The following is a 26,573-nucleotide window of genomic DNA, read 5'->3' on the forward strand; positions in this document are numbered from 1 at the left end:
AGTTTTAAATAAAGCATATACAGATGTTTCTGGGTATTCAAGTGGACTGGTTAGTCTGGGGAAATACTATTTTCTACATAGGGGGAGAAGCATTGAGCTTTTCATGTGATCATTTCTTTACCTCTTTTCCTCTTCCACTCCACACCTGAAGATATATCACAGTTGAATAGTTCTATGGATTGAGTCCTAGGCATAAGCTCATAGTTGAACTCATAATTTCACTTTCCATTGTCTACATATTTATTGTACATCCCTTTATAGTGTTATTAAAAATAAAATAAATAAGACTACATTTTAAAAATGTAGGCAATATAACTACATAAAAATGTGCTTTATCCATTTAATATGCTGACAAAAATTAAAATTTCTGTCTACTTAAATTCTTTTTTATGATTAAAAGGTAATTCTTGCAATTCCCAAATGTTGTTGAAAATTACTACCTCTCATAAAAAAATCCGGTATTTCTATGTAATGAAACTGCTGGAGAAATCACAGAGAAGCTGCAACAAATTAACATTAAATAAATATTAGAGATAGTACTTAAAAGGCACACAAATACTTCAAACACATACAGTTTCAAATCTTTATTGTTTTAAAATTCTACATGTCTTTTACAATTACAATAATTTGTTACTTAAATGACTCTTGTATGGTTAATGTACAATGAGTTTTTTCCTGAAACTCAACCATGAAATACAATTTCATCAATATGATTTTTCTAAATAGATTAATACAAGACTTCTGGTTTGTTGGGAAGAACAAGTGCTTCACTTTGAACCAACAGCACAGGTGCCTTCCCTTCAGAATCTGTGTGATCAATCCATCGAAAGTGCTTTTGAAGATTGCAGATCTAACTGTGACTGATTTTCAAAATCAGTCCATCAAATTACAAGGGTTTTTTAACATTAAAGAGCATTTTCATGTAATGAAACAAGCTGCAGTAGTTATTTTTATTCATCTACTGAGGCAAACTCATGTCGAAGAAAAATTATATGATTATCTGCATGCAATGAACACCTTCTTTAAATAGTTGATGAATTTTACACATATAAAGAATCTGTTAAAGAGTGCAAGTACTTTGATAATGATTTCACAAAAAGACATATGCTGGTAATAATGGTAACTAACATTTAACATCTAAATACAAGCTAATGTATATTTAACAGGCAATTAACATGGCAAAGAAACCATGTTTCATGTGGTTGCCCTTCGAGAAAATGAACTCATTTGGTCCACACTCTTAAAGTTATCTGGGTAAAAAAATTGAAGCAGTTAGGGCCAGAGTTTCTGATGAATTTTTTTGTTTCTAAAATGTCACCTGTTAAAAAGTAAAAGCAGTACATCAATGACGTATCTTGTCACATGACCTCAGTATAAAAAGATGGCCTGGTATTTGGAGCAATGAACGAGCACTGAAGGACAAGTCAAAAAAGAACGGAGACAGAATGAAGCAAAACTTTGTTATGTTATACTTTCTTGTTCCATGGTACTGCTTTCACTCTGTAGAATTTTGTACCCAAAGGAACTTTGAATCTGTTTTGTGCCTACAAAAAAAGAAAAAAAAAATTAAAATGGTACTACTTTTATGTTACTACTACTGTTGCTACAGAATTTTACTAGTGATTTTGTATTTTTTAGCTCAAACTGATTCCCACCACTCGGTATTCAAGAGCCCCTTAGGAGTCTGGCAAGGTTCTGGGCAGTGTGGATGGCAAATACCCAACCCACTGCTCGCTTAGCTCTTTCCTAATTCCCCTACTTTTGCTATTCACTGACTCAAGAGCAGGAACTTAGGACAATTTTCATCTAACTTGTTACGCAGAGAAAACTTGTCACAATTGTTACGAATATTAAAATTCACTTTCTTCTCTATTAATCACAGATGAATTCTCATCACTATTTTCTTACCTTTTTTGCCTGGCAATATTCTTTTTCCATTACTTTTCCTAGTACCCAAGGTCTCCTAGATGCACCCGATGCTGAAGAGAAAATATATTTAATATTTTGGATAAGCAACTACAGGTTGCCAGGATATTACATTATATTTTCACTGAAAGCAGAAATTCTTTCAAAACCTCAGTTTTTCAAATAAGTGAACAAACATTAAGTAAGGTCAGGTTTAAATGCAACATTTTGATGGCCCTTAGAACAATAATTTGCAGTACCTAGGTCCATGACAATTTTAACTTATCACAAATACAACTAGTGTTCCGAATTTCACTTTCCCCACTTCCCTGATGCAGGAATAGAATCAAGACATAGTTTCCTGAAGCACTGAGACAGAGACAGATGTGTCCCTCAGGCAATTGATAAGTCTTCATGTTTGAATTTTGTGCAGTTTTCTCAGATTTTGAGATTAACTCTGGTCAGAAAGTGATAAGGAATGGAGCAGGCTAAGTCCATTTGAAAATAGACAGGTCAGTGAATTAACCGAAATTTTCTTTTGATGTGTATTCTTAGACATTTATACAAAGTGGTACACAGGTGGCTCTGCAAAAAATATTACACGATAGTTTAAAGACATTTCCATGAATACACTTCGTGTAGCTCATGGTTTAGTGCAAAGCATTGTGATTTTTCCTCATTTAAAAAGATTTCAATTTAGCAAAGTTTAGATAGCTGCCAAAAACAGACAACAACAAGCCTTGAAGAGAGAAAAAAAGTAAATGTGCAATCAACTTGAACATAAACAAAAAATACAGAAAGTCTTCTCTGAAAATTTATAATGAATATAATTTTAATTTGGTGGAAAAACTATGAGCAAATTCCCATATACTGTTCTCTACATTTTGTTATTATTCATATTACTGAGTAGTTAAAGCAGCCTGATGGGAATGTTAACATACTTGATGTGTGTGCCAAATTGGTATTTTCTCCCTCTTTTTTTTTTTTCAGCATACTTTGAAGATGCAGATATTCTTCCCTAATTTTACAAGATATTAACATCTTTATAAACTTTTGATTAAAAAAGTGTTCTGCCTTGAAAAATATTTTGCATTACAACAAACAGCAAAAGCTACAAAGATAGCTGACAACTATCTCCATTACATGTTCCTTATATTTATCACATACATATTTATAAAATCACTTAGTGATAGAAAGTTAAGAGCATTATTTGTAAGAGGAGATAATAATTAGAAAAAATGTGACACTTACCACACTCACCTGGTTTGAGATCCAATGCAGCAAGGGACTCTGAATGCAAGAAATACAAGGTTGGACTAACAGTAAACAACACGTAGTTGTCATGCCTTTCATCCAAGATAATAAGAACCAAATCGCCAACCTGAAAACTGGGGGGAAAAAAAATAAAATCACAGAACTTAAATAAAAAGCACAGAACCTTAAAACCCCATTAATTACACAACATTTTCCCCCTCTATATTGCATGACACTGAGACTTAGTTGAACAGTAGCACAGACATTTCCACTTGCTACACCAACTCATACATTTCATATTTTCTGAAATCAACAAAAGCAGGCTACTTTTTAAAAGTGTTTTTCAAATGTTATGCATTCATCAGCTCAAATTTTTTTTCAAAAGAACTGCCAATTTTGCTTTAAAATATAACCAAAAGTACCTAACCGAACACTATGTTTCAATTTTCTGTTATTTTTATTCACCAGTGTACAGTAAAGGTAACCATTACTGTAGCAGCATTTACAAACATTCTTTTGATGTTTTAAACTGAAGCCAATTTGAACACAGAAAAATATAGTCAAAACATTTATGCAGCTTTCAAATCTTAAAATTTTAAGCACACAAGGCAAAGAAGGCATGAAGTGTTTATCTTTGATCAAATGATTAAAACCAAAGAAACACTGTGGTGACTGCATGTAAAAAGTTTTAAAATTCTGCTTCTTCCTGACACACCAGGGTAACACAAAAAGCCACCAAGTTCTCATGTGAAGTTTCAGTAACAGAAATCAAACAACTACTTCTGTCTCCAATTTCTGTTCCACAGTGCAAATGGGTTGCAAGTAAATTATTTACCCATTAATGGAATGAAGTCTAAAACATATACAAATTAAGCATTAGATCATGAAGGGGCTCTAAAAATAAATATTACTGCTCCTCTGGGGATGCAGGTGGAATTGCAAAGAAAGTGAAAAACTCCTCCATAGAAGGAGACTACAGATCCAGTCAGTCAATTGAGTAAATCTAGAGAAATTTAAGTCATCAACTTCGAAGTTCACTTTTGGATTAAATAACAATTCTCCAAGCTTTTCTGCCTGGACTTTTTATGAAGACAGAGTATATTGAGTTAAAAACATTTTTATTGGACAGATGAATTCTTCTTTCACAACATTTTCCTCCCTAAAAACTATCAAGACAGTTGCCACAATATTCAGATGCTAAAGGGAACAAAACGATTCTTCACCTGCTGATGTTGTCACAGCAGAAATGGAAATTGGTGTAATTCAGAAAACATTAACAGAATAATATGTGATGGTTTTCTTTCTAAAAAGTTTTTTTATATTACTCAAGTAACTTGTAAGTCTAATATTAATTAAGAAGTTGTCAGTAGCTTTTACATTTTACAAGGACACTTTTTCCAGCAACGATTTTACATGCAACTGCTAACAGACTGATAATATCTAACAAAATGTTTGCGTTAATTTTCTTTCACACTGTCAGACTAAGCCAAGAATTTTGAAGACTTCAGGAAGGTAAGACTTCTCTCGAAATACAATACAGCATTATGCATATTCAGGGTGAACAGATTTCCTTCCACTTTTTCTTAGCACGGCTTCAAGGTTAAAAATTAACAAGAAGTAATCCAAAAGAAAACTCAGAGAATTCTAGAAATTCCATGAAAAACAGAATTCAAGAAAGTCACTGACATACAGAATTCAGAATCATCTGTTTTTTGTTTATAAACAGGTTTTATAAATTTGATTTATGCTCAACTGGGATGGTTCAACAATTGATGGCTAAATTATAGAGAAGGTCTATGCATGCTTTCACCACAGAGAAAGAACAGAAGAATTGTAACATTAACTACACATTTATTTTACTGAAAACATATCCATCTACTTATATGAAAATTAACATCTACTTACTCTCTAATTGCTATTTTTTCAGAATGTCTTGAGGATACTGACGACATGCTTTGGGACATCTATAAAAAAGAGAAAAGCTAAGAAGTACTGGCAAGCTATAATGAAATGTACATCGCAGGTAAGAACACAGCAAGATAATTTTTTATCTGTTTCAAACAGTGCCTAGTCTTGCAGATTTTATATTCACTCAGAAAACCCAGGACACTTTTTTCATCCTGTTCTGTAGTAGGTTTGGTCTGTGTTTTGTTTTTGGTTTCCATTACTGTGCTTTTTCTTTTAACAGATACTTCTGATTATAAAATTTCTTGCATAACTAACTTCTCCTCCATTATTTAAACGTGAGAAGTGCTTTTCAGATCAGTGTCAGCGAAGATTTATTCTGAGTGTAGACAAGACCTATGATCCAACTGTGCATTCTAACACAGAAGTCAAGGGCACTAGAAAAGGCTGACGGTAGAATACTGGAGATTAAACATGTTCATTACAATTAAACTCTAAATGTTGAGCTCAGTATGGTCTCTCAGTTTTTATAAGCACAGTCACAAAATATAAAGCTTATTGTAACACACAGAGCAGCACTCCCTGGAATAAAACTGGAGTCTATAACTCTTTGCTTAGTAAGACCAAACAAAGGCTTATTTATGCGAGGTTTTGGACATAATGATTATCTCCTATATGTATAATATTTGCCTTTAATTCTGTTTAAATTAATTAACACTGGCACATGGACCAACTTCAATAGGATAAAGAACCCAACATTAATTTAGACCTAAAAAAAAATGTAAGTGTACACAAAGTTTCTACAGTAAGCATGATAACAAGAAATGACAATGGATAACACTACTTCTATCTATGAAGGAATAACAATCCCACATGCAGGCAAGTAGCTGAAAAAGCTGAGCAGATGTAAATCAGTTTCATTACCCTCTGGTAGCCTCCTTACAAGAGAAGACAATTCATAATTGCTCCACAGAAACTCTGACTAGAGGTCCTGCAGATTTTCCATACAATCCTACTTCCTGGACCATTTATACATGCTATTCAAATCTAGATTGCTCATGCTTGGAAGTTTAGCACATGATTTTTCAGTTGTAACTCAAATGTTGTTCCCTACAGCATATTTCCTTCCTATTGTCAATCTTGCCCCCTGTCTTCCCCAGAGGCAGTACCAGCCTGTCTTCATATGCACTTGAAGCCTATTCACAGCTCATTTCCTTCATTTCTTCAAAGAATGAGTCCAAATTGAATGCAGTACATCACAGAAAGCTCTCAAATTCTGATGACACTTCCAGCAGTTTTCTTTACAGGATCCAACTTCAGATTTTTTTTCTTTTGTTAGAGGCTACTTTCCTTTCTTGAAAAAGTTGCAACTAGCATGAAATTTGTCAAATTTGCTTGGACTGTTCACAGAAGTGTTTGAGAGTTCTTTTCAGATATTAAGACCAGGCATTTTCTTGCTATTTTTCAAAACTGGAATAAGTGTTAAATTAAAGCACAAAATAGCTTGATTTCTGAATTTTTCTCTAATTTCTTACTTTAAGAAAAATAGAACTAATTAGAATGTTGAGCATATTTTCATTAAAACCTAGTAATGAATATTTTAAGAGTACAATTCTAATAGTCTTTATATAAAAAAGTTCCCTTTCTCTGTAATTCATATACTGTAACCAAAATCCTGTAATATCATTCCAAGTACTAAAAGGAGTTCCCTTTTGTTACTTGCAGAAGTAACCCACAAGTTCTTATGCAGAAGTCAGTGATCTTTGAAGATTTTCTTTTTTCATACAGAATGTCTTCTAAGCTCCTTATTTGAAGTATCTCAATCAATAAACACTGGTATTTAAGCGTTGACATGTATTTCAATTTTAGAAGTGCATTTAAAAGGAGGAGGAGAGGGAAAGAAGGATGAAGAGACAAACTTATCTATGAAAAAACTCCATTTATAAGTAAGGAATTGAAAAGATACAAAGTTTTTACGCCCATTTAGAAATCAAATTTGAATCGCCTTAGAGACCAATGAACTGCCAATTTCTCCTACATGGCTTGGTATTAATTATAGCCAGAATACTCTTCTATTTGTCTTGTGTACAGTGTTTTCTTCCATCTTATTTTACTCTGAGATGACAAGAGATCAGGAAATCTACACAGAGGTTTAGAAACTGTCCGGTGTATCTTGAGTTTTATTGTGAAAACTACACTTAAATAACATCTACACTTCATTAACATTCTGAATTGAAAATAATGCTTTAAAAAATATGCTTTTAGATGCCTTGCAATCCTTTCTTAAACCTGTTATGAAACATAACTTCCTACTACACAGATATCAGTTCCTACTAGAATTCTAGGTATCATCTGTCAATTAAAAAAAGTCATATTGCTATGGCCAGTCCAACCAAAGGATGTGTCTGTATCCCAAACACACAGGAAGTTTTTTAAAACTGAAAGTTGAAACCTGCAACCAAGGATAAACTGGGAATATTTTATAAAAGGAGAAGGATTCATAGCATGGGAATCAAGGGCTCTCTGTCAATAAATTATTTTTCCTTCCATAGGCACTTACTATCCAGATCATTTCAGATGGTGGCTGCCTGCATTTCCAGTTGCTAGACAGAATTACAGTTGCACACCTTACAAAGCTGCCAGGTGCAATTTTCCCAAAACAATCTATAAATTGTTGCTAACAATCCCAATTATGCCTAAAGTGCAGGCATATTTATGTTCTTGTAAACTGGCCTTCAATCTACTGCTGCTGAAAACTGAGTCATAGTGCCCTGGAAATTAACACCCTCTAACCCAAGCCTGGATGGTCTGTATTCTTTGGGAAGAAGTCTCTCTCCAGTCCTGTGAATCTTCTTCCAGGAGACTAAGGTCAGGTACCTCTGAAAGATTATCTGGTTACCTATTTACCACTTGCATTAACACTTAGAACATTTTTTAATAAAAAAAACATTTTTAGATTTTAACAAACTTAACATTAAGTTTTTTTATTTTTAATGAGGATTAAAACATGCATTACACAAATACATACCAATCTTTGATTTAATCTCTTATTTTCTTCTTCTTTCAACTGCAAAGTCTAAAAAAAAAAATCTTAATATGATTAACTGGTTATTATACCTTATACAGAATAAACATTAAAACGAAATTCTGGTATAACTAGAGCCTAACTACTTGTACAATACTGCATCTTTCAGTTCTAAAACAATTATCAAACTATCTTTTGAACAAAGATATGCAAAAAACCCCTTGAAATCTAGTAATTATCCCAGTGCTACAAACCCCACTGCTAAGATATCTTTTCCTCTGCACTCATACTTCTCTTTCAGTTAGAAACACATTTCACATGATAGAACAGCAAAAGAAATGTAATATATTACTATGTTACAACTTCTACTCACGACAAAATCTTTTAAATAGATGACAGACTAAAGCATGTGTGTGCTCACAGTTAAAAACACCCAGGCAGTGCAACAGTGTCACAGTCCACTAACAGAAAGCATTCCTGTTCTCTCTGTCCAAGCGATCCCAGAAAGCTGAACGCTAAAGACACCTTTACTTTTAAAGTTAGCTTTAAAAAGACAACTGAGATGGAATCAGATGTGACTGGACAGTTAAAATTTACTAGAACCTGAAATACTCCAGTGTAACCAGTATGAGTTAATCTCACATTTTACCAAGGATACAGCCTATGAGGAAAAATTACTCATTTCCATGACAAACCAGTAAATCAGTCTTAAATCCTGTCCAGCTGTTTTGTATGTCTTAACTGGAAAAAGAAACTGCAACTTTTTTTTGCCTACAGAAATCCTCTGGATCAATGATCTGTCACTCCTAAGAGGTATTACACACCTGAGTCATTCATACTAAAGCCTACATAAAAAGAACAAGAATAGGCCAAGAGTCATGTTTTAAAAGTTATCTTGAATTATTTCAGTGAATTATACTGATCCAAGAGTAAAATGAAAAAAACATTCCCTGCAATCATGTCTATAATCCTTGCAGACACTACAGTACATCAGAGTATATAACTGACTGCAGATCAACTTCACATGTTCATATTTTTAAGTATTTAGTCATAACACTTAACCTAACAAACAATCTACTACTCACTCTTTCTAACAACATGATCCTCTGCTTTTCTTCAGACATATGGACATTTTCACTAAAAGAGAAAGAAAATGGACAGGTTAAAAATTAAATTGTTTTTATGATCAAAAATTATCTTTTCTACACCCACCGGCTACCTTCACTCTGAGAACAGTGTTATACATTTGCTAGCACAGCGGGAACAGCACAGAAAGACACATTAAGAATCAGCATCAATATTTCTGCCTGGCATTTTGGATTTTTTTTCTGTCCCTTAAACCAAGAAAGTTCTTTGTCACAACAAGCTGGTGAATTTTCAGTCATCAATTAGTTTACCAAGCTATGTGGAGATGTTTCTTGGTACTTTACATTATTTTCAACACACCAGGATGAAAGATGCAGCTTCAAATCCTTTGACAGTAAACACCTGATATTGCAATTCAGGTCTATGATATCCCATTTTCCTAGCCTGTGATTAAAGCCTACTAGGGCGTAGTTTAAAGCGCCCTGCTACTCTCTGGAAGGGACATTTGCTACTTGCTTCCATTTATCTGTGCTATAAACTTGAGCACCAAGGCATGATACAAAACATCCCAGGTAATTTCTTGAGAACATAAACACTAATTCCTTACAGTTGTAATGTATTTTAAAAGCAGTTTAATAGGGAAGAAACAATGTATTTTCTAGTTCAAGCTGATTTGGTTGGGAAAAGAAAATGTTTTGGGATGAAACATGCTATAAACCCAAAGAAAATGCTCAGCAAAGCTAACAGATTATAATTAAGCCATACTAATCATTACTTCAGTTAAAAGGCTGTTTAGCTCTCATGTAATAGAGAGCAGTCAACAGAAACCTATAAGAGTTTTTGTCTAATATGACTTATAATACATTTAGCCATAATTTTTTCAGAAGCTTACCTTCATTTTTTTTGTACATCTGTTTTGAGAGTGCAAGACCAGAACAATTACTGTAAAAAAACGCTCTTTTTCTAAAGACAGAGAACTTGTCTTATTATCAGTGCAAGTTTAGTTTGGCAAGCACAAACTGTTTTCCTCCTCACTTCCACACTTATTGTTCTGGGTATGTGATGCTGGGTTAGGCAGCTTTGGTTGTGATGGGCACTGATTAAAGTGAATTTAAGTATGTCTAACAATTCTGCTCTTGTTCCTCTGGTAAAAACCTTGCTCCTCTTGTCTGTTTCCCAGTAAGGTTCATGACTTCTACGAAAGGTATGGAGTAGAAGTCTGAGGCTCTTCAAAAAGCTAGTAGCATTAAAATGAGACACTGTTAAAAAAATACATCAGTAACATGCAGCCACCCAGCTCATTCACTGCTACAGTTTTTCTTCTGTTTGACTCACATTTCATATACTTGGGTATATTCTTTCATGTCATGATTTTGGGGCCAAGTTTCACCTTGAGGTGAATTCATAATTCAAAGTCATTAAACCTACACATTCCTGATGATTGTGACACCACAGTTTTATGCACATGCAGGTTTGAAAGAATATTTCAGGAAGAACAGCAAAGGCAGGAGGAGAGTTAAACATGCTCATTTGTACTTCACACCACCCAACATCACACATTTCCTGAATGAGAGCATGCTTTGTGTATTTCTACTCTAATATTCCATACTTACTGCACAGCCATCATACTGGTTTCCATTGTGGAGTCCATTCTCCCTTCAGACCCAAAGTCAGCAACCAATCTGTCTGTGTCAGTGGGAACCTCAGCTGCACAGGCTCCACAAGCTTCTGATGCTGCTCCCAAGTAGGTTGATGGAGCAAAATTACTACTTCTCAGTTTATTAACTTCTTCTTCAAGCTTTTTCTTCTCTTCAAGTAAGCGAGCTCGATCCTCAGAAAGTGTTTCAATCAAATCTATGACACAAACAAACAGAATTTCTTCTAATTACAGCAGCACTAAGGATCAAAACTTGTCTGTGGAGAAAGGAATAGTCCTATTAGAAAAGATGAATACTTCTTCAAAAATTGCTTACCCTTATCTTTTTCTTGCTGTTGTGTAAGCACTTTTAATTTATCACTAAGGTCATTAATTATGTTTTCTTTTTTCATCTTCTCTCTTGCCAGAACAGTGTTAAAGTTGGTCTGAAAACAGAAAGGAAGTATTACTGAAATAAGAAATGTACTGTAAATATATAATGCAAAATAATACAAAAGATAGCATGCATTTCATTTTTCTACATTATAATTAAACAAGAAATTAAAACTTTTTTACTTACTAGTGTGGTGAAGAGATAAAATGCCTCCACATTTTATGTTTCTCTGCTAATTTTTTTAAATTAATTTTATTTTTAACCTTCTCATTCCCTCAAGCCTGATACACATAAGGAGCACAATAATAAAGAAATAATTTTAAAAAATACTAAGTTGTTGTTTTTTATTTAAATATTATACTTTATAATCTAGTTAAAGTAGTTGAACATTCTATATTTAAAACAGTTACTTAAAGGATTAAAATTATTAAGATAAAGCTGAACTGCATCAACACCTGTTACATACAATGAAAAATAAAAATACTGTTATCAATACACTATAAACTGAATTAAAAATACATTTCAAGTTGTGCGTTAATTCCTCAGTGAGCAATTAATTATTACAAAAGATACACAGGAATCTTTGTTAATAGCCTGAATAAGTGAACATAAAAAGAGGCCAGCATAGCCTTCAGTACAAGTCTGACCAATCTCTCTGTTTCTTCAATCCTTCTACTGACCATTATGCCCTCAGCCCTTTTACTCTTAGGGTGCTGCTGAAGAGACAGACGAAACCTGCCAACAACAATCTATTAAATGGATATTTTAAATTAATTCCATTTTTTTCTATGAATTTTAAGATTGCTTTGACATATGCCTATCAACTCTCAGTCTTCAAATGCAAACTATTTGGTGGACTACACACCTCACATAGGGCACAGAGGCCTTTTGTTATGTCTGCATAACTATCACACCACAAGCCTAAGTGACACCTCTAAGGAAGCCTCACAGAAGAAAGAAAATAACAACCAAAAAATAGACAAACGCAAGGCCAAATACTCAGAATATTCAGTAATTAGCAGAGCCAGTGCAGTAAACTGTCAGCACCGAAGGATACACTGTTTTTCTGCATTTGGCATATTGGTTTGTTTTGGTTGGGGGGTTTTTGGGGGGGGAGAAGGAGGGGCTTTTCATTTGGTTGTTGTTTTTTGAAGAAGTTCCAGCTTTCCCTGGAATTTGCTGTCAATGCTTCAGAACCTTTCCTTCCATGCTCTGTTGTAAAACTGAAGAATACTATTAGATAATGTGGAAAATGGAACACTAAGGAATATTGTGATGGAAAATAAATCTAATGATTAACAACGTAGGAAAAAAAATCCTATTAGATCTACTATGTAAGGCTAATGTCAGTATTAATGGCTGCAGCCCAAGAATTTCAATAATATTCCTTTTTTATAACCATCTGCAATTTTGTGTTCCCTGCACCAAGTGATTCATAGCATTCATTCACCCCTTCTCTTTGTCCTTATTTGATCCTACCATAGCTACAGTAAGGAGAGGTGCTTAAAACAGAAAATCCTTTCTCAGTGTTTAAATGCAACAAAGCTGTAGATAATAGCTGTTACTAACAGAGATTTAATTTAAGAACTTGAGACACATCTACAGAAACTAAAAGGCTTAAGATGTTTTGAAAGGAAAAAATGTGTGGATAGAGATACAAAGTATTAATCCAGTGCAATATGACTTTTTAATCAAGATATGAAGTACATAGTGTTGTAAGTTTACTATGTAAAATGCAACATTCTTTGTTTGAACTCTCAAAACACAACATATTTTGGCTTTGAACCTCAGACACCACCTGCCCAGGCTAATGAAGTTTAAGACAGTATGCAGCATTCCAAATCAATTAATATTTCAAATAACTAATTTAGTGTTGTCCACAACTTTTGTAATAAATGGTATCTTTCTGCAGTTAAAGAAATGAATGAATAAAAATTCCAAGCACATAAGCAAAAGAAGTCACAAAAAATTAATCTGGATTGCCAGTTGTTTGGTAATTGGCTTAGTTTTTTGGATTTTTTTTGTGTGGGTTTTTTTTGGTTTTTTTTTTGTGGGGTTGGCTTATTTTGGTTTTTTTGGGGGTTTTTTATTGTTATAGGGGTTTTTTTGGGGTTATTTTTTTAATGCTTAAATGTTGTTCCATCAACACATCATGGCTTCAGATAATTGCACAAATTTAGAAGGTGGAATTGTTACAGTGCAAAAGAAAACCCTACTCTAACTTCAGAACAGCAAAAGAATACAACTGTCATGGGAGCAAGAGTAATAAAAACGTAAGCTTTACCTGCTGCTCTGCTGTGAGTGATGTTCTGATGTTCTGCATTTCTTCATTCTTTCTTTTCTCTTGTTCTTCAAGTTGCTCTAAGAACTTCATTTTTTCTTCCTGAAGCTTCTCCTGAAGCTCGGCAACTAAGTTTGATTCAGCAGATGATTCAGCAGGAGGACTTAAAAGAAAATGTTTAGGCTTTAAATTTGCAGCATATACCAAGTCCCACAATACATGAAATAAGCACACACACAAAAAGCCAGAAGTTCACTTTGAAACATTATTTCTGAAGTATTTCATAGTTTATTACAATTGAGCCATTTCTAACTTCAATTCTAGTTTATCATGAACATCTCACCAGTTTTTACTCTTGGGCACTCTGTTCTTTTAGTGCAGTAAGCTGGCTCTGACTTGGAAGTTTTGTTGAGGGGGACAACTTTTGTTTATACCTTTTCTAATGTAAAAGAAGGTGCGGAAAGTGGTAAAAAGATCAAAAAATTATCAACTTCATGAAGATCCTCAGTATGTCAAAATGCAAAGCCTTCAGAACTATCACATAATGAAAACAATTTAGCTGTAAATCTGATACTAAGGAATCCAGATGTGAAATTCAAAACTCTGGATTGCAGAATCTGGAGGACAGCAGTAATGATCACAAAGGAAGGAAAACATCAACAGTCAAAGAAGCAGGAAGTATAATGACCTTAAATGGCTTTTGAAACAGACAATGTTACATATGCCAAGTATGCATTGTAACAACGTTACATATGCCATATGTAACAAAGTTACATATGCCATATGCCATTTTTCACCACTGAAGCAGAAACTAATTACTCTCTTCTGTGCTTTGGCTTGAGGTATCAAGAACTACCCCTGAAGAATTTTAGAATAGAGAAATACCTTTGTTAGGCAACATTTGTCAAAAATTGTATTATTTTAAATTTCTATTATTCATCTGCACCAGAATCATATTTAAACCATATTAATATTAAAATTAATCATACTTAAAGCTGTTAGCTGAACTAAATCAAAGCAGGAATCATCTGCCTCTCAGAAGGGCTGCCTGGACTACTGTTTGCAAATGACAGCCAAGTAAAGGATATTGCTGTTTTGCAAAGGATGCTAGCACACTGCCAGTTTTTATACCTCATCACTGTATCAGGCAGGAGGTTTACATACTTAATCTGCAAAGGTCTTAACAACTACAGCAACAGTGACAATGCCGAACTTTATTATCTTCAAGATACCAAAAGCACGTATCTTCAGACTGGGGTTTCTTTGAAAGCAAACACTTGTATAAGATGACAAAGGATGTACTTAATAACACTGCTATTGTTCCACCACAAGGGCATCTACTGAATGTACACTTATACAGCAGCTAATCACTCAAAAAGCCCATAAGAAGCTTTAAATAAAAGAGCTCTGAAAGCCAACTGAAGTTCTCAGAGTGGCTAAATATCCTTTGACATTCTAGAAGTCAGAAGTAAAATAAGCAGAGAAAAGAAAGTAACGAAACAGTCACGCAAATTCTTTTTTTTGTGCCACTGAGAAAACATTTTCGTGCTTGATTAAATTTCAATTTATTTCTAAATGAAGCCTAGCTAAGAGAGAGAGAGAGTACATGCTCTGTGGAGAAGCTTTACTACTAACAGTAGTCTAACAGAAGTCACTGGACAATACTAACACTGGAAGATATCAAAGCAGTAATTCTGATTTCAGGATTCCTATTCTACTCTTAGCATCTTTTACAGTATTACAATCTTTTAACTAACCAGGAAACTGTTGCAAACTGCTTAACAATAAATCATTAAAGAAACTGTGGTTTTCAGTTGGCTAGTACTACATAGTGTAGAAAGAATAAACAGAATTACAATTGCCTTGCAGTTTTGTTATTTTGCCTTATCAAAATCACTTGATTTTCAGACACACCAAATCACAGCAATTTTTACACCGTGGCAATACATGGACTGTAAACATTTCTTTTTGCCTCTAAGTACCTTTGTCAGCTTTCAGGAAAGTTCAAAGAGTAAATTCCTGATACCAGTGCAATACTCAGATCAAATTTAATGATCCCTCTCTCTGTCTGTACCTTCTGAATGGCTAATGTAACATTACTTTGGCAGAGTACAGCTTTTATCTGGCAAACATATAGTCACATGCCAAATACAAGGTGGTTTCTACCATGACAAGTCAACTGCAAAACAATGAGTGAGGATAACAAATCAACCTGAGTTACTGCTGCAGCTTAGGGTTTTAGGAATTCAAAAATCAAGCAACTAAACAGTGACTTTGAAATATTAGGACAAATTTACTTAACATATATGCCGTCTGGAGATAAAACATAATGTATCTTGATTTACAGAGGGAAAAAAACCAGCAGAATAAAGGCATAAAAAGAAGCCTTAGGAGACAAAATATATTCCAATGTCGCACTAAAAATTAAATTACTTGACAGAACTTGTAACAAATTAACAGCACTTCTTTAGATTGAAGCAGATAATATTTCTTTGAAATACATTATTTTTTTATCCAGTTTGGATAAGAATACACACAGCTGTGCTCACAAGTTCATATTTAAGTGTAGATGGATTTTTAAAAAGTCTGATGACACAGCTACATCTTTTTCCTGTTGAGTCAAGTTCTTCAAATTTCTACAATGCATTAATACACAGAAAAGGAAAAGAAAGCAGAATTTATAATTTTTCTTCTCATTTCACCCTATTTCATTAAGAGAATATTCTCTTCAATTAAGAAGGGCTGTTCTTGTTTCATTATTTCCCATCTTAACTCAAAGAAGCAATATTATCTTGATGCATTTTTTAATATACTGACATGCGAACACAGGTGCTAACACAACATCACGTAATGATGGGTTTGCTGGCATGAGAAAATCCTCAGGTAGCAGACAATTACAGTGAAGCAGATAGTCCCATTTTCCTTGCACTTTGCTGTTGTACTCTGCATGACCTCCCCTCTCCTACCATTTTTTTTAACATTACATTGATATTCAAAAGTTAAAAGCTAAATTAAATCTGTACTCATTTTCTGCAGTATTCTTGTGGCTTTTATACCCATTCTGTCCATTTTATTAACCTTTTCCCATTTTGCATACTTGGTATAGCCTAATACCTGTGAAAAAACTCCTCTATTAAGATATTTTACAAGCAAGATCTACCCACTGCATTGATTTACACTACAAGAACATAAAAGACAAATGCTAGCATTTAAAAAAAAAAAGTTGCTACGCATTAGCCACATTGAAAAATTCTACTGTTTAAAATCTCTAACAACACGGCTGCTGGCAGGCATTACAAGCTCGTAAGTAGGTAAGACATAAGAAGTCATGAAGAATAATTCTATACATTCTTGGCAAGGGAAAAATATATTTTTCTTTTTACAACAGAAAAATCTCTGCAGAAATTAACAAGGAAAAACAATGACATTAGGATGTTCTTTAAGATTATGTTGCACCCCTGTATTTCATTATGAAGCTCAAACTGAAGACCCTGAAATATGTAAGTGGGGCAGCAAAAGTCAATGAAAGTCCATGTGATATTGGGACAGTTCTCAGTCAGCCATATATGAATTCCCACACAAGTTTTTATGCCACCATTATCACCAACCTGGTGTACAGTTAGCCAAGAAAGGAAGTTATGAGGCTAACCTAAAAGCCAGTCACTGCATGCTCTCACAGTGCTAACAGCAGAACAAGGAAGGGAAAGGGGAGAGGAGCTGAGACCATCAAAATCAGAATTTCAAGTAACTTGCTACTGTGGAACCACTCCTTCAACATAACATTAACAGACTGAAATATAAAACCTTCATTGCTGCCTCAAAATAATATTGTGTAATGTATTTTACAATCTTTGAGATTAACTACAGACATGGGAACAACACTACCTATAAAAGGGAAGTAACTTGTGTGAATATTGAAACCAATACTGATAAACACTATTACAAATACAGAAATTTTAATTACTGCAGAGTGTGTAATGAATATACTATATTGATTACTTTAAAATACTAGGAAAACACAGTAACTTAATTCTTACAGTACCTCCGATTTACTTGCATCTCAAGTTGCTGTATTTTTTCCAAAAGCCCTTTTTCAGCAGCTTCCCTCTGTAATTCAAACTCTTTACAAGCAGTTTGTACTGCATCCTCTTTTTCACAATTGAGCTTCTGAATGAGCAACTGCCTGTCTTGTTCTTGGTTAGATACTAACAGTTCTTTCTCTTCCTTTAGCTTATGGATAATAGCTTCATATTTTTCCTGCTGCTCACAGAGAGACAATTTTTCTGTTTTTTCCTTCTCTAGGGCACTCGCTTCCAACTCTAACTTACTTTGCAGTTCTGTTATTTGCTCTGAAAGTCTTTTTTCTGCCTCAGCGGTTTTTTGATGAAGAAGAGTTACTTTATTTAATTCAGTTCTAAGCAAATTTGATTCTTCTTCATATCTATTTACTAGCTCAGAAATACACTGATCTTTCTCAATTGTCATCAGAGTCCTTAGTTCTGATAAGCCCACTTGATATTCATCACTGCTAATTTGTAGTTTATTGTTTAATTTATCTATCTCCTTTTTTAGGCTTTCAGTTTCCTTATCAATCTGAGATCTTAAGGTCTCTTGTTGCTGGTTTCTGCTTTCTTCCAAAAGAAGCTTCATTTCATCAGTTTCTGCCTCTTTCAGGGCAAGTTCAACTTCTAATTTGCACCTCAAGTCAGACAGATCTGAAACCTTGAGTTGTAACTCTTCTACTTGCTGTTGTTTCTCTTGCATTACTACTTCATGTGATTCCTGCATTTGTTCAAGTCTATGCTGGTTCTCTTTTTTTAATTTATCCAAACAGTCCTTGTGCTCAGCTAGGACCTTCTCAAATTCCTGTGAATGCCTGGCTTGTAGGTTGCTTTCCAGTTCTTTTAAATGGCTTTGCTCCAAACTCTCAAGTTCTGCCCTCAGGAGTTGTAGTTTCTCGTTGTTTTCAACATGAAGTTTTTTCAAGTCTTCAAGTACTGTTTCACGTGACTGCCTCAGTTCCCTAATTTCAGAATTTTGTGTCTCCATTTGACATTCCAATTCAAGTAATTTCTGGTCTTTTTCATTCTGAAGGCAAACTACAGCTTCTTTCTCATTTTTCACTAATGCAAATTCATCATTCTTATTTTGAAGAACTTCCTCAAGGCCTAAAAGGTCACCTTTTAACTTTTTGATCTTCTTTTTACTTTCTTCACCATCCTCCAATAATTTATTAATTTTAGTTTCATATTCGCTTTTCAAAGACTGTAATTCATTTTGATGTTTATCGTTTAGTGCTTTTTCAAGTGAAAGCTTTACCTTCTCAATTGTATTTACTATTTCTAAGGAAGTACATTTCAAAGAATTAGAGAAGTCACACTGTTCTCTTTGTACAAGTGTTCTAAAGTGGCAAAGATCTTCCTTTATACCTCTTAAATGTACCTTTGAGTCTTGAGCAATAACCCTACACTTCTCCACACGAACATTGAGAGAAGCATTTTCTACTGAAACATCCTTTACACAAGAACTTGTATCTTGCATACGTCTACTGTCTATTGCATTAATAACTGAAGAATAAAGAGATTCCACCATCATTTCCGGGCTTTGTGGGTCACTTATTACATTAGGAGACACTGGATTTTCTTCTATTACAAATTCATTAACTGCTGACATAAAGTCAGATTCTGGACTTTCTGCTAATGAATCCAAGTCTAATGATCCTTGCTTAAGAGCTTGCTCCAAGTTTGGATGGGCAATAGTTTCAAAATCGAACGTATGAGCATCGATGCTGTCTGGAGACAATTCTTCTAATGGAGCTGGGGGACACACAGGAGGACACAGGGGACCCTGAAGGCTGAGCGATGGAGGAGTTCTTGAAGAGGTAGCAATTGCAGTTCCTGTAGCACTTTCCATCCTTGGTGTGGTAGCAGATTGTGGCGATGCTTGACTATTGGAGGCCTACAAGTTATAAAACAAGACATGAACTCTTGAAGTGATAAGCAAAACTGTTAGTATTAGAAATTAATTAAAAATTACCATGCAAAACAAGAACTTACAAAAATCAGCCTTATTATTTGAAACAGTCCAATATATGTACTACTGAAATATAAGGAAAAATTGCAGAAATTCAGGGACATGTTCCATTAAACTTCAGAAAAGCTTCATTTGTAAACACATAAATACTAAATGTTCATCCAGCCAAAAGTCCTATGCAGAGCACACCCAACTGTATCTTACCAGTCAGAAGTAGGCTTTTGTATTTAACAGCCTACTTGTTTCAGTTTTCCTAAAAAATGTAGTGAGATATTTTTATTCTATTATTGCCAATACTGTTATTAAAAAAGCAGGCCAATTTTAAAATACATGACTAAGGTTTACAAAAAGCTTTACTATAACAAAACTGTTGTCTATTAACATAGCAAAACCATGTATCAATTGTTCTGCATTTGAGTGTAGAACATAATGAACAGCATAATGAAAGGCACATTCTAATTAAAACCAACATTCTGACTTTTCAGAATGCAAGGCATCACAGCCAGAGTGGATTTTTGCCCCTTTCACATACTACCAATTTTTCTCATTTTGCTTCTAAACCCTGGAAACAACCAAGACTGATTCTGTAGCATCAGACCCTTCATTACTCACTTGCAAAGCGAATGGTTAGAATAATCACCCATAATAATCCATGAGTAAAAGCAGCTTGTGAACTAATAAGAAGATAAGTTAAAACTTCTCCACCTTCATGGAACTGTCCCCAAGCAATTCTGATCAGTTACAGTGCTTTTGATTCTTAAAAGGCTAAAAACTTTCCTTCACAATTAATTGGAAAATTGATTTGATTAGGTAACATTTTAAATCTCATTATCATCAGTTCTTCCTCAATACTATACAAATTATTAAGAAAGATCTCAGGTTCCAGTGCACACCCTGCTCTGAACTGCATGTTGGAAGATCAATCTTTGGTATTTCAAAGACATCATACATTTCTATGTATTTCTATATTGCCATGGAAATTAAGTGAATTCAGCTGAAGTTTGATTTATCATAGTTATAATAGTTGTAACTCAGGCCAAGTTGCATGGACTTCTTTGCACCTGCAATTCAGTAAAACTCCATTCTTAAATGCTTTAAAAAAAAAAAATCAACATCAGCCTTCAAGATTATGCGAACAGCCTGTGTTCTGGGACATTCACACTTTGTGTATGTGACAAAAATTAATCTTACAGCATGATGTGTCTGAAAGATTATATTCAGTTACAGATTTTAACTTCACAATTTAATAGATCAAACATAATAAACTTATTGCTTGCAAGCTTTGTTTGACAGAGTAAGTGAAGTAAGTAGTCTTCTCCTTTACTATCTTTACAACTACTAGAAGTAGGAACAAATAAATGATCAGCCTACACTCCCTTAGTACCTTATGCTGCTAACTATCATATACAACATATATGATATTTTGTATATGATAGTATACAACATATCATATGTTGTATACTATCATATACATAAACTATATATGTATATATATCATATACATATATATACATATATATGTATATATATCATATACATATACTATACTATATGGGAATATAAAAGACCTAACACCAACAACATATCTGTAGATTCTTAAGATAAAAATATAAACCTTAAACTTCAGCAAGTGCAGAATACATCCCAGTGTAAGCCAAAAAGCAACGTACAGACTCAATATCCACCAAGGACACATTCCTGAAAAAGTTTGTAACAAGATGGATAGCAAAGCTATTTTTCCTAGAAAAATTACAGTGAAACACACACAGTTAAAATACGTAAGGCAAACAGAATCACAGGGTATGCACAGGATCATCACGATCACAAACAGAAAGAGATGCAGAGTTTTCTGAATGTATCAGTGCTCCAACAGATCTCAGATGCATTTTAACACCATACCTCAACCATTACCTTGCTCTTCCATCCTTCATCACTAATAATTTGTTTGATTTTTAGTCATCTAAGAAACATGACCATCTTGAAAAGAAACAGCTCCTGAAGAAAAACTTTAACCCTACTGTTGATCTGCTTAAACTTTGTTTTATGGAAATAAGAAGGCACAGCAACAGTTTTGATGTGAGGCTATTAAATTACAAAGAATAAACAGAAAGTTTTAAAAATGAAAACGTATTTCAAAGTAGCAACGCATTAAACAAATAACCTCAACAATGTTCTTTAACTACTCTGATGTAATACTAAAATAAGACATCAGATAGAGAAGCGTACCATTACTAATGTTCTATGAACTTAAGAGCTGAAACAGTAAGAATTATGGGAACAATTAAAAAGAAATGCTCTTAATACCCCCAGTAAGGTATTAGATCCCCTCTGACTTACTCTTTGCTCACTTGTCTGCAGTCACAACCTTTCTCTCCTGCCTAAAGCAACTATTAAAAGACCAGTTGCTGTGGCTGATGCAGAAGGATAAACTCACACTTGACCCTGACAGAATTCAACTGCTGCACTACCAACAATCCATGGAAACTATCCCAGTTCAATTTGAAGAGCCAGGCTTCTTAGTATGAAAAGGGAGGCTGGACTCAAATGTGTCTCCTTGGTAGAGTACAAGAGCAATAATCTGCTATATGGGCAACACTCTCAACACCTGCACAGTTATTGCCAAACCTGCACCAAGATGGGATGGTATTTCAGTTCACCACCAGAACATGTGCCTTCATGAAGATGTAGGCATCTTCAGGACAATTATGAAATGTTTATTCATCCTTCTAATTATTTAGAGTGAATTCCCAGCAATACCAAGGATATAAAAGGATAATTTTAAAAAATATTTCAGTAATTCTACATAGGCAAAATTAGCATAATTTAAAAAACACTCCTATACTATCTTCAGAACAAAGCAACACAGAGAAAGACCTTGTGTGTTTCATCAAGTAGTAACAATCACCTAACAACAACACTGTCTTTGAGAACAACACTGTCTTTGAGAAGAAAAAAAATCTCTGACAAATCTATTTGCTTCAATTCTAAAAAGAGTTCAAATGAATCACCGAAATGACACACAGAGATGGACATTTTTAAGATGACATCATGAATGGCCCAGCTCTGACTGCAATGCAATTTACTCTAAGGAAAGAGACAATTATCCAAATCTGTCTAAGCACCTGACATTTCCGTGTGAGCGAAGAATCCAAACTGGTCAAAGCAAAGCACAGCAAAAGAAAAGAATGGGAAGAGTATTTTCCTGATTTGGCAAACATCTTTTTTTGGTACAGCCAGATACTGATAAAAATTTCTCAGACAAACAAGTCTGAACAAAGAATGGGAAGCTATGAAGACTTCAAAAAGTCAGGCATATTTCCTGTTTATTTTTCTACTTTATGCATATTTTGAATTAAAACTTAAACTTCACACCCTTCTGGCATTTCCAACCTTTGTGGAAAATTCATTCATCAGAACACCTGTCACGATCCTGGTTTCTTACCAGATAAATTTCAGGATGCTCCATACTGGGAGTGAACTTCTATATTTTAGAGAAGGTCTGTTGTAAGGGGATGTTCAGAAAAGGCCAAGATTTCACAGAATTTCACTTCCAGCCATTTCAGTGGCTATTACACTGTTCAGGCCCTAATGTTCTTACCCTTAATGGCTATTCATTTGAAAAACAATCATCATGCAGAGAAAAAATAGCTGGGAAATTACTTAAATGACACAACTTTCTTACTTTACAGAACAAAAAGCAGCCCAGATTTCAGATTTTACATAAATAAAAGACTTCAAATAAATCTCCTGTCCAAGTCGCAGAGAAATAAAATTATAGAAAACTTCATGTCACCTGGTTTAAGCAGGAAATTGCTATTTAAAATTAAGTATGTGCATTGCCTTAGGTGTTATACAAGATGTTTTCAGTCAGCCAAGTGCATACAACCATTTACACCACAGACAATAGTATAGCTCCTCAGAAAAACCTACTGATTTTCTACAGCAAAAGAAACCCAGTTTGAAGCAGTCAACTTCACAAAAAATAGCACTGCTCAATTCACCCAGAGTTTCCATCAGAGAGGCTGCAGTCAGAAGCTAAAAGGAACCTATATGGTGCATTATGAAAGTTAGAGGCTGATTGCAGAGAAGCAAAAGTGATTGGCAGAAATACAGTTTCTTAGGGAAGGAATCTGTTTGACAGGCAGAGTGAAACTAGGAAGAGATCTTTTTACCATCTGTTCTTTCTATACTCAAAGAAAAAGACTGCACAACAGTCAACCAAAGCCCTAAAATCTCCTTAACTGCTTGTGCCACAAGGACCTAAGAAACAATGCAGAAATCTAGAGAAGTAACAACTGCACTGAATATATACTAAAGCAATGAAGGCAGAATGTACACATTCTGCAGACAGAAGATTTGAAAATGACAGAAAACAAAAATATTAACGGTGCAATTCTATTTCTACAACTTCTGTGGAATACAAATATCTGTTAAATATTCTCAGAATATTTATTAGTTCATTACTAGAAACAAAACTTAGGCAGTTAAGTCTTTACAGCAGGAAAAAACAAAGATGCATTCTAAATTGTTTGATAAAACAATATTATGGAAATAGTCTACTGATTTAAATATAATACTCTCTTTTTTATTGATAAAGAAAAGCAAAAATACCTTTTGTTCATTCAGCAGGTCTGTAATGGTTTGTGACATTTCATCCAAACTCTGTGCTGCCTTGACCAGGTTATGTAGAGCACGTACATGCTGGTGAAGAGGTTCAAAGTCACAAAGTATAGGAACCCTTAAAAAATAGTACAGGATTACTTTTTTTTTTTCCCCACACTGTTAGTTTAATATTCCAATCTATGAAATTATTATGTGTATATTTCAACAGTACTAAAGCTTCCCTCTGTATAAGGCTTGAACTTCTTAATTTCCTTTATTTTACATGGAAAAAAAGTCTACTAAGACCACCTGCTATTTGTGTTAGAAATTAAAAATTTGGGAGCTTTTAAGAAGTAGACAACAATAAACAATGGTGGCCAAGTAATGTCAGTCTTTCCCTCCAAGGAAAACATCTGCCAGTAGTATCCAGAGTTACAATGACAGTAACAGAAGTGATGAGATCTCTAATTGAAGCATTTGTGTTTGCAAATGACTCTATTCCTGTCTCCAGTTGGATTCTCTCCAATCCAGCTCTTCCTTTGAAGTAGCAATTAATTCTCTACTATTTTATTTTCATGGTAGGTAACCTAAATTAAAAGACCGATTAATGTGTCGTGATCACATTTCAAGTGTTGCAAGACAAGCTAAAAACATGAAGCAAGAGTTCATTTAGACTAACAATACAGAAAAAGCAGATTACACTTCAATGTAGTCTATATTCTCTATTCTCATTCAATATATAGGGCAAGTATAATTTAGTGTATTTTTACAGAATTAAGATTTCTGTAATTGCCAAAACATATAATTTCAGAAGACTGAAGCATTGTAAGTAAATTAAAACATCATTTTAATTATGCAGCTCAGAGGTTCAGTGGTGATAGAAAAGGACTTAGTGCTGGCTTTCAGTTTTGCTTGTTACTTGCTCTTTAAATGTTAAATGAAAATACCAAAGAAAATACTGCTCTCAAGTTTCTTCTAAAGATCAGCATCCACTCAAGGTGTGTGATTCTTTTGCCCACTCAATTTGCAAGCTCACCACTATCATCTGTATTTCCACCAAATGCAACCCTGAGTCCAGAATCCAGGTGGAACAAGACATAATCCCACCTCTACTGCCATCAAGTGGAAAGCTTTGTCACTACAATTTGGACCAACAAATACCCTAGTTGGTGACTGGTTTTCTGACAACAGCAAGGCAAAATTCTTTCTGAACTCAGTGTAAACTTCCCAGGAAGGTTGTAAAATTCTCACAAATCAAAACATCATGCAAGCATTAGCAATAAGATCCTACAGCTTGCACATTTTTTTCCCCAGCAGAATCAGTGAGGAGCAAGCCTAAGAGCAGAACAAGAGAAATTAACAGGGTACATCAGCTATAACGTGACCTAGGGTAAATCCACTGTCAAGCTGGCTAAGCTCACTACACCTACTGTTAACTCCACCAACAACACCATAAAGATAGCCAGGAATTCTGAATTAAACAGAATGCCAGTACAAAATATAGGTGAAAAATGCAGTGAATTTAGCTCCTGCCTTATGCCTCAGTAACAGATAACAGGCTGACACTATTGGTGAACCTGACAGATAGCAGTGAAGCATCCTCCTCTTGCATTTACCTCTGTAAATGCAATCCCAACTTTGTAGGACTGTGGCCCTGGGACTAAAAAAAAAAAAAAAAACAAAAAAGAGGGATCTCAGCAAATCTCTAACTGCAGATCTCTTTCAGGAGAAGGATGATGATATGTGCAACATCTGAATGTGGTCGTATTGATAGATCTCCTCCTAGAACCTTACAGAACTTGCTACTGCCTATTTCTGGCCTATTATCTTGGCTTGACTGCTCTACATTTAAAACATAAGAGTTTGGAAGCTCACACTAACATTCATCTTTTTCACAAAGATATGTCCAAGTTCTAGATAAGGAACTAATCCTGTAAATTGCTTGTGAGACAAACCAGTAGCCTCCCTGTCTACATATGCATGTCTGCCTCATTGCTGGGAAGTAGGAAACACAGAAATAGAGCTTCTACTCAAAATGATGGATTTACATAGACAGCAGAGGCAGTTAGAGAATACACTTTTTAGTAAAATCAGTTTAATAAAATCAGAGAAAAAGTAGTAATTGAATATAGGAGATCTCTATAATCTCATGCTGAGATAAAGACATTTATTTTATTTCCTCCAGAATACCACACAACAGAAAGCAAAAGAAAAAATAATCAAATCTTATTTTGATCTGACAAAACACAATTATGAGTTTATTTCAGTTTAAAACTGATGACCACTTTTTTTTTTTGCTTTTTAGCTTTGAGGCAGCTCAAAGGAACACCGAAAATCCTTTACATCTTAATACAGAATAAATATGTTTAAATCATGACAGCTTGAGTACATGTGTATCTGCAAAAAGTCAGCGAAGATCATTGCTTAAGAATGTTAACAATACAGAAAATAT

General features: G+C 34.4%; 1 protein-coding gene across 2 annotated transcripts in view; it reads right to left on the reverse strand.

The window, feature by feature from the left end:
- Window positions 1–569: 569 nt before the first annotated feature.
- Window positions 570–26,573, reverse strand: part of RB1CC1 (RB1 inducible coiled-coil 1) — a 65,176-nt gene continuing 39,172 nt past the window's right edge. The window contains exons 14-24 of one of the 2 annotated variants that reach the window (XM_085052835.1): window positions 24,131–24,257; window positions 17,529–19,444; window positions 13,490–13,649; window positions 11,149–11,257; window positions 10,789–11,029; window positions 9,175–9,226; window positions 8,093–8,140; window positions 5,065–5,123; window positions 3,166–3,293; window positions 1,909–1,979; window positions 570–1,544 (exon numbers count right to left, since the gene is read on the reverse strand). In XM_085052835.1, the coding sequence (XP_084908961.1) occupies window positions 1,467–1,544; window positions 1,909–1,979; window positions 3,166–3,293; window positions 5,065–5,123; window positions 8,093–8,140; window positions 9,175–9,226; window positions 10,789–11,029; window positions 11,149–11,257; window positions 13,490–13,649; window positions 17,529–19,444; window positions 24,131–24,257 (2,989 nt within the window). In that variant the 3' untranslated portion in view covers window positions 570–1,466. Of the gene's footprint in view, window positions 1,545–1,908; window positions 1,980–3,156; window positions 3,294–5,064; window positions 5,124–8,092; window positions 8,141–9,174; window positions 9,227–10,788; window positions 11,030–11,148; window positions 11,258–13,489; window positions 13,650–17,528; window positions 19,445–24,130; window positions 24,258–26,573 lie in introns of both variants that reach the window. The other variant, XM_085052834.1, reaches the window with a different exon arrangement.

Source organism: Lichenostomus cassidix, chromosome 2 (genome assembly GCF_008360975.1).
Source record: "Lichenostomus cassidix isolate B80296 chromosome 2, HeHo_3.0, whole genome shotgun sequence".
Taxonomy (NCBI): Eukaryota; Metazoa; Chordata; class Aves; order Passeriformes; family Meliphagidae; genus Lichenostomus; species Lichenostomus cassidix.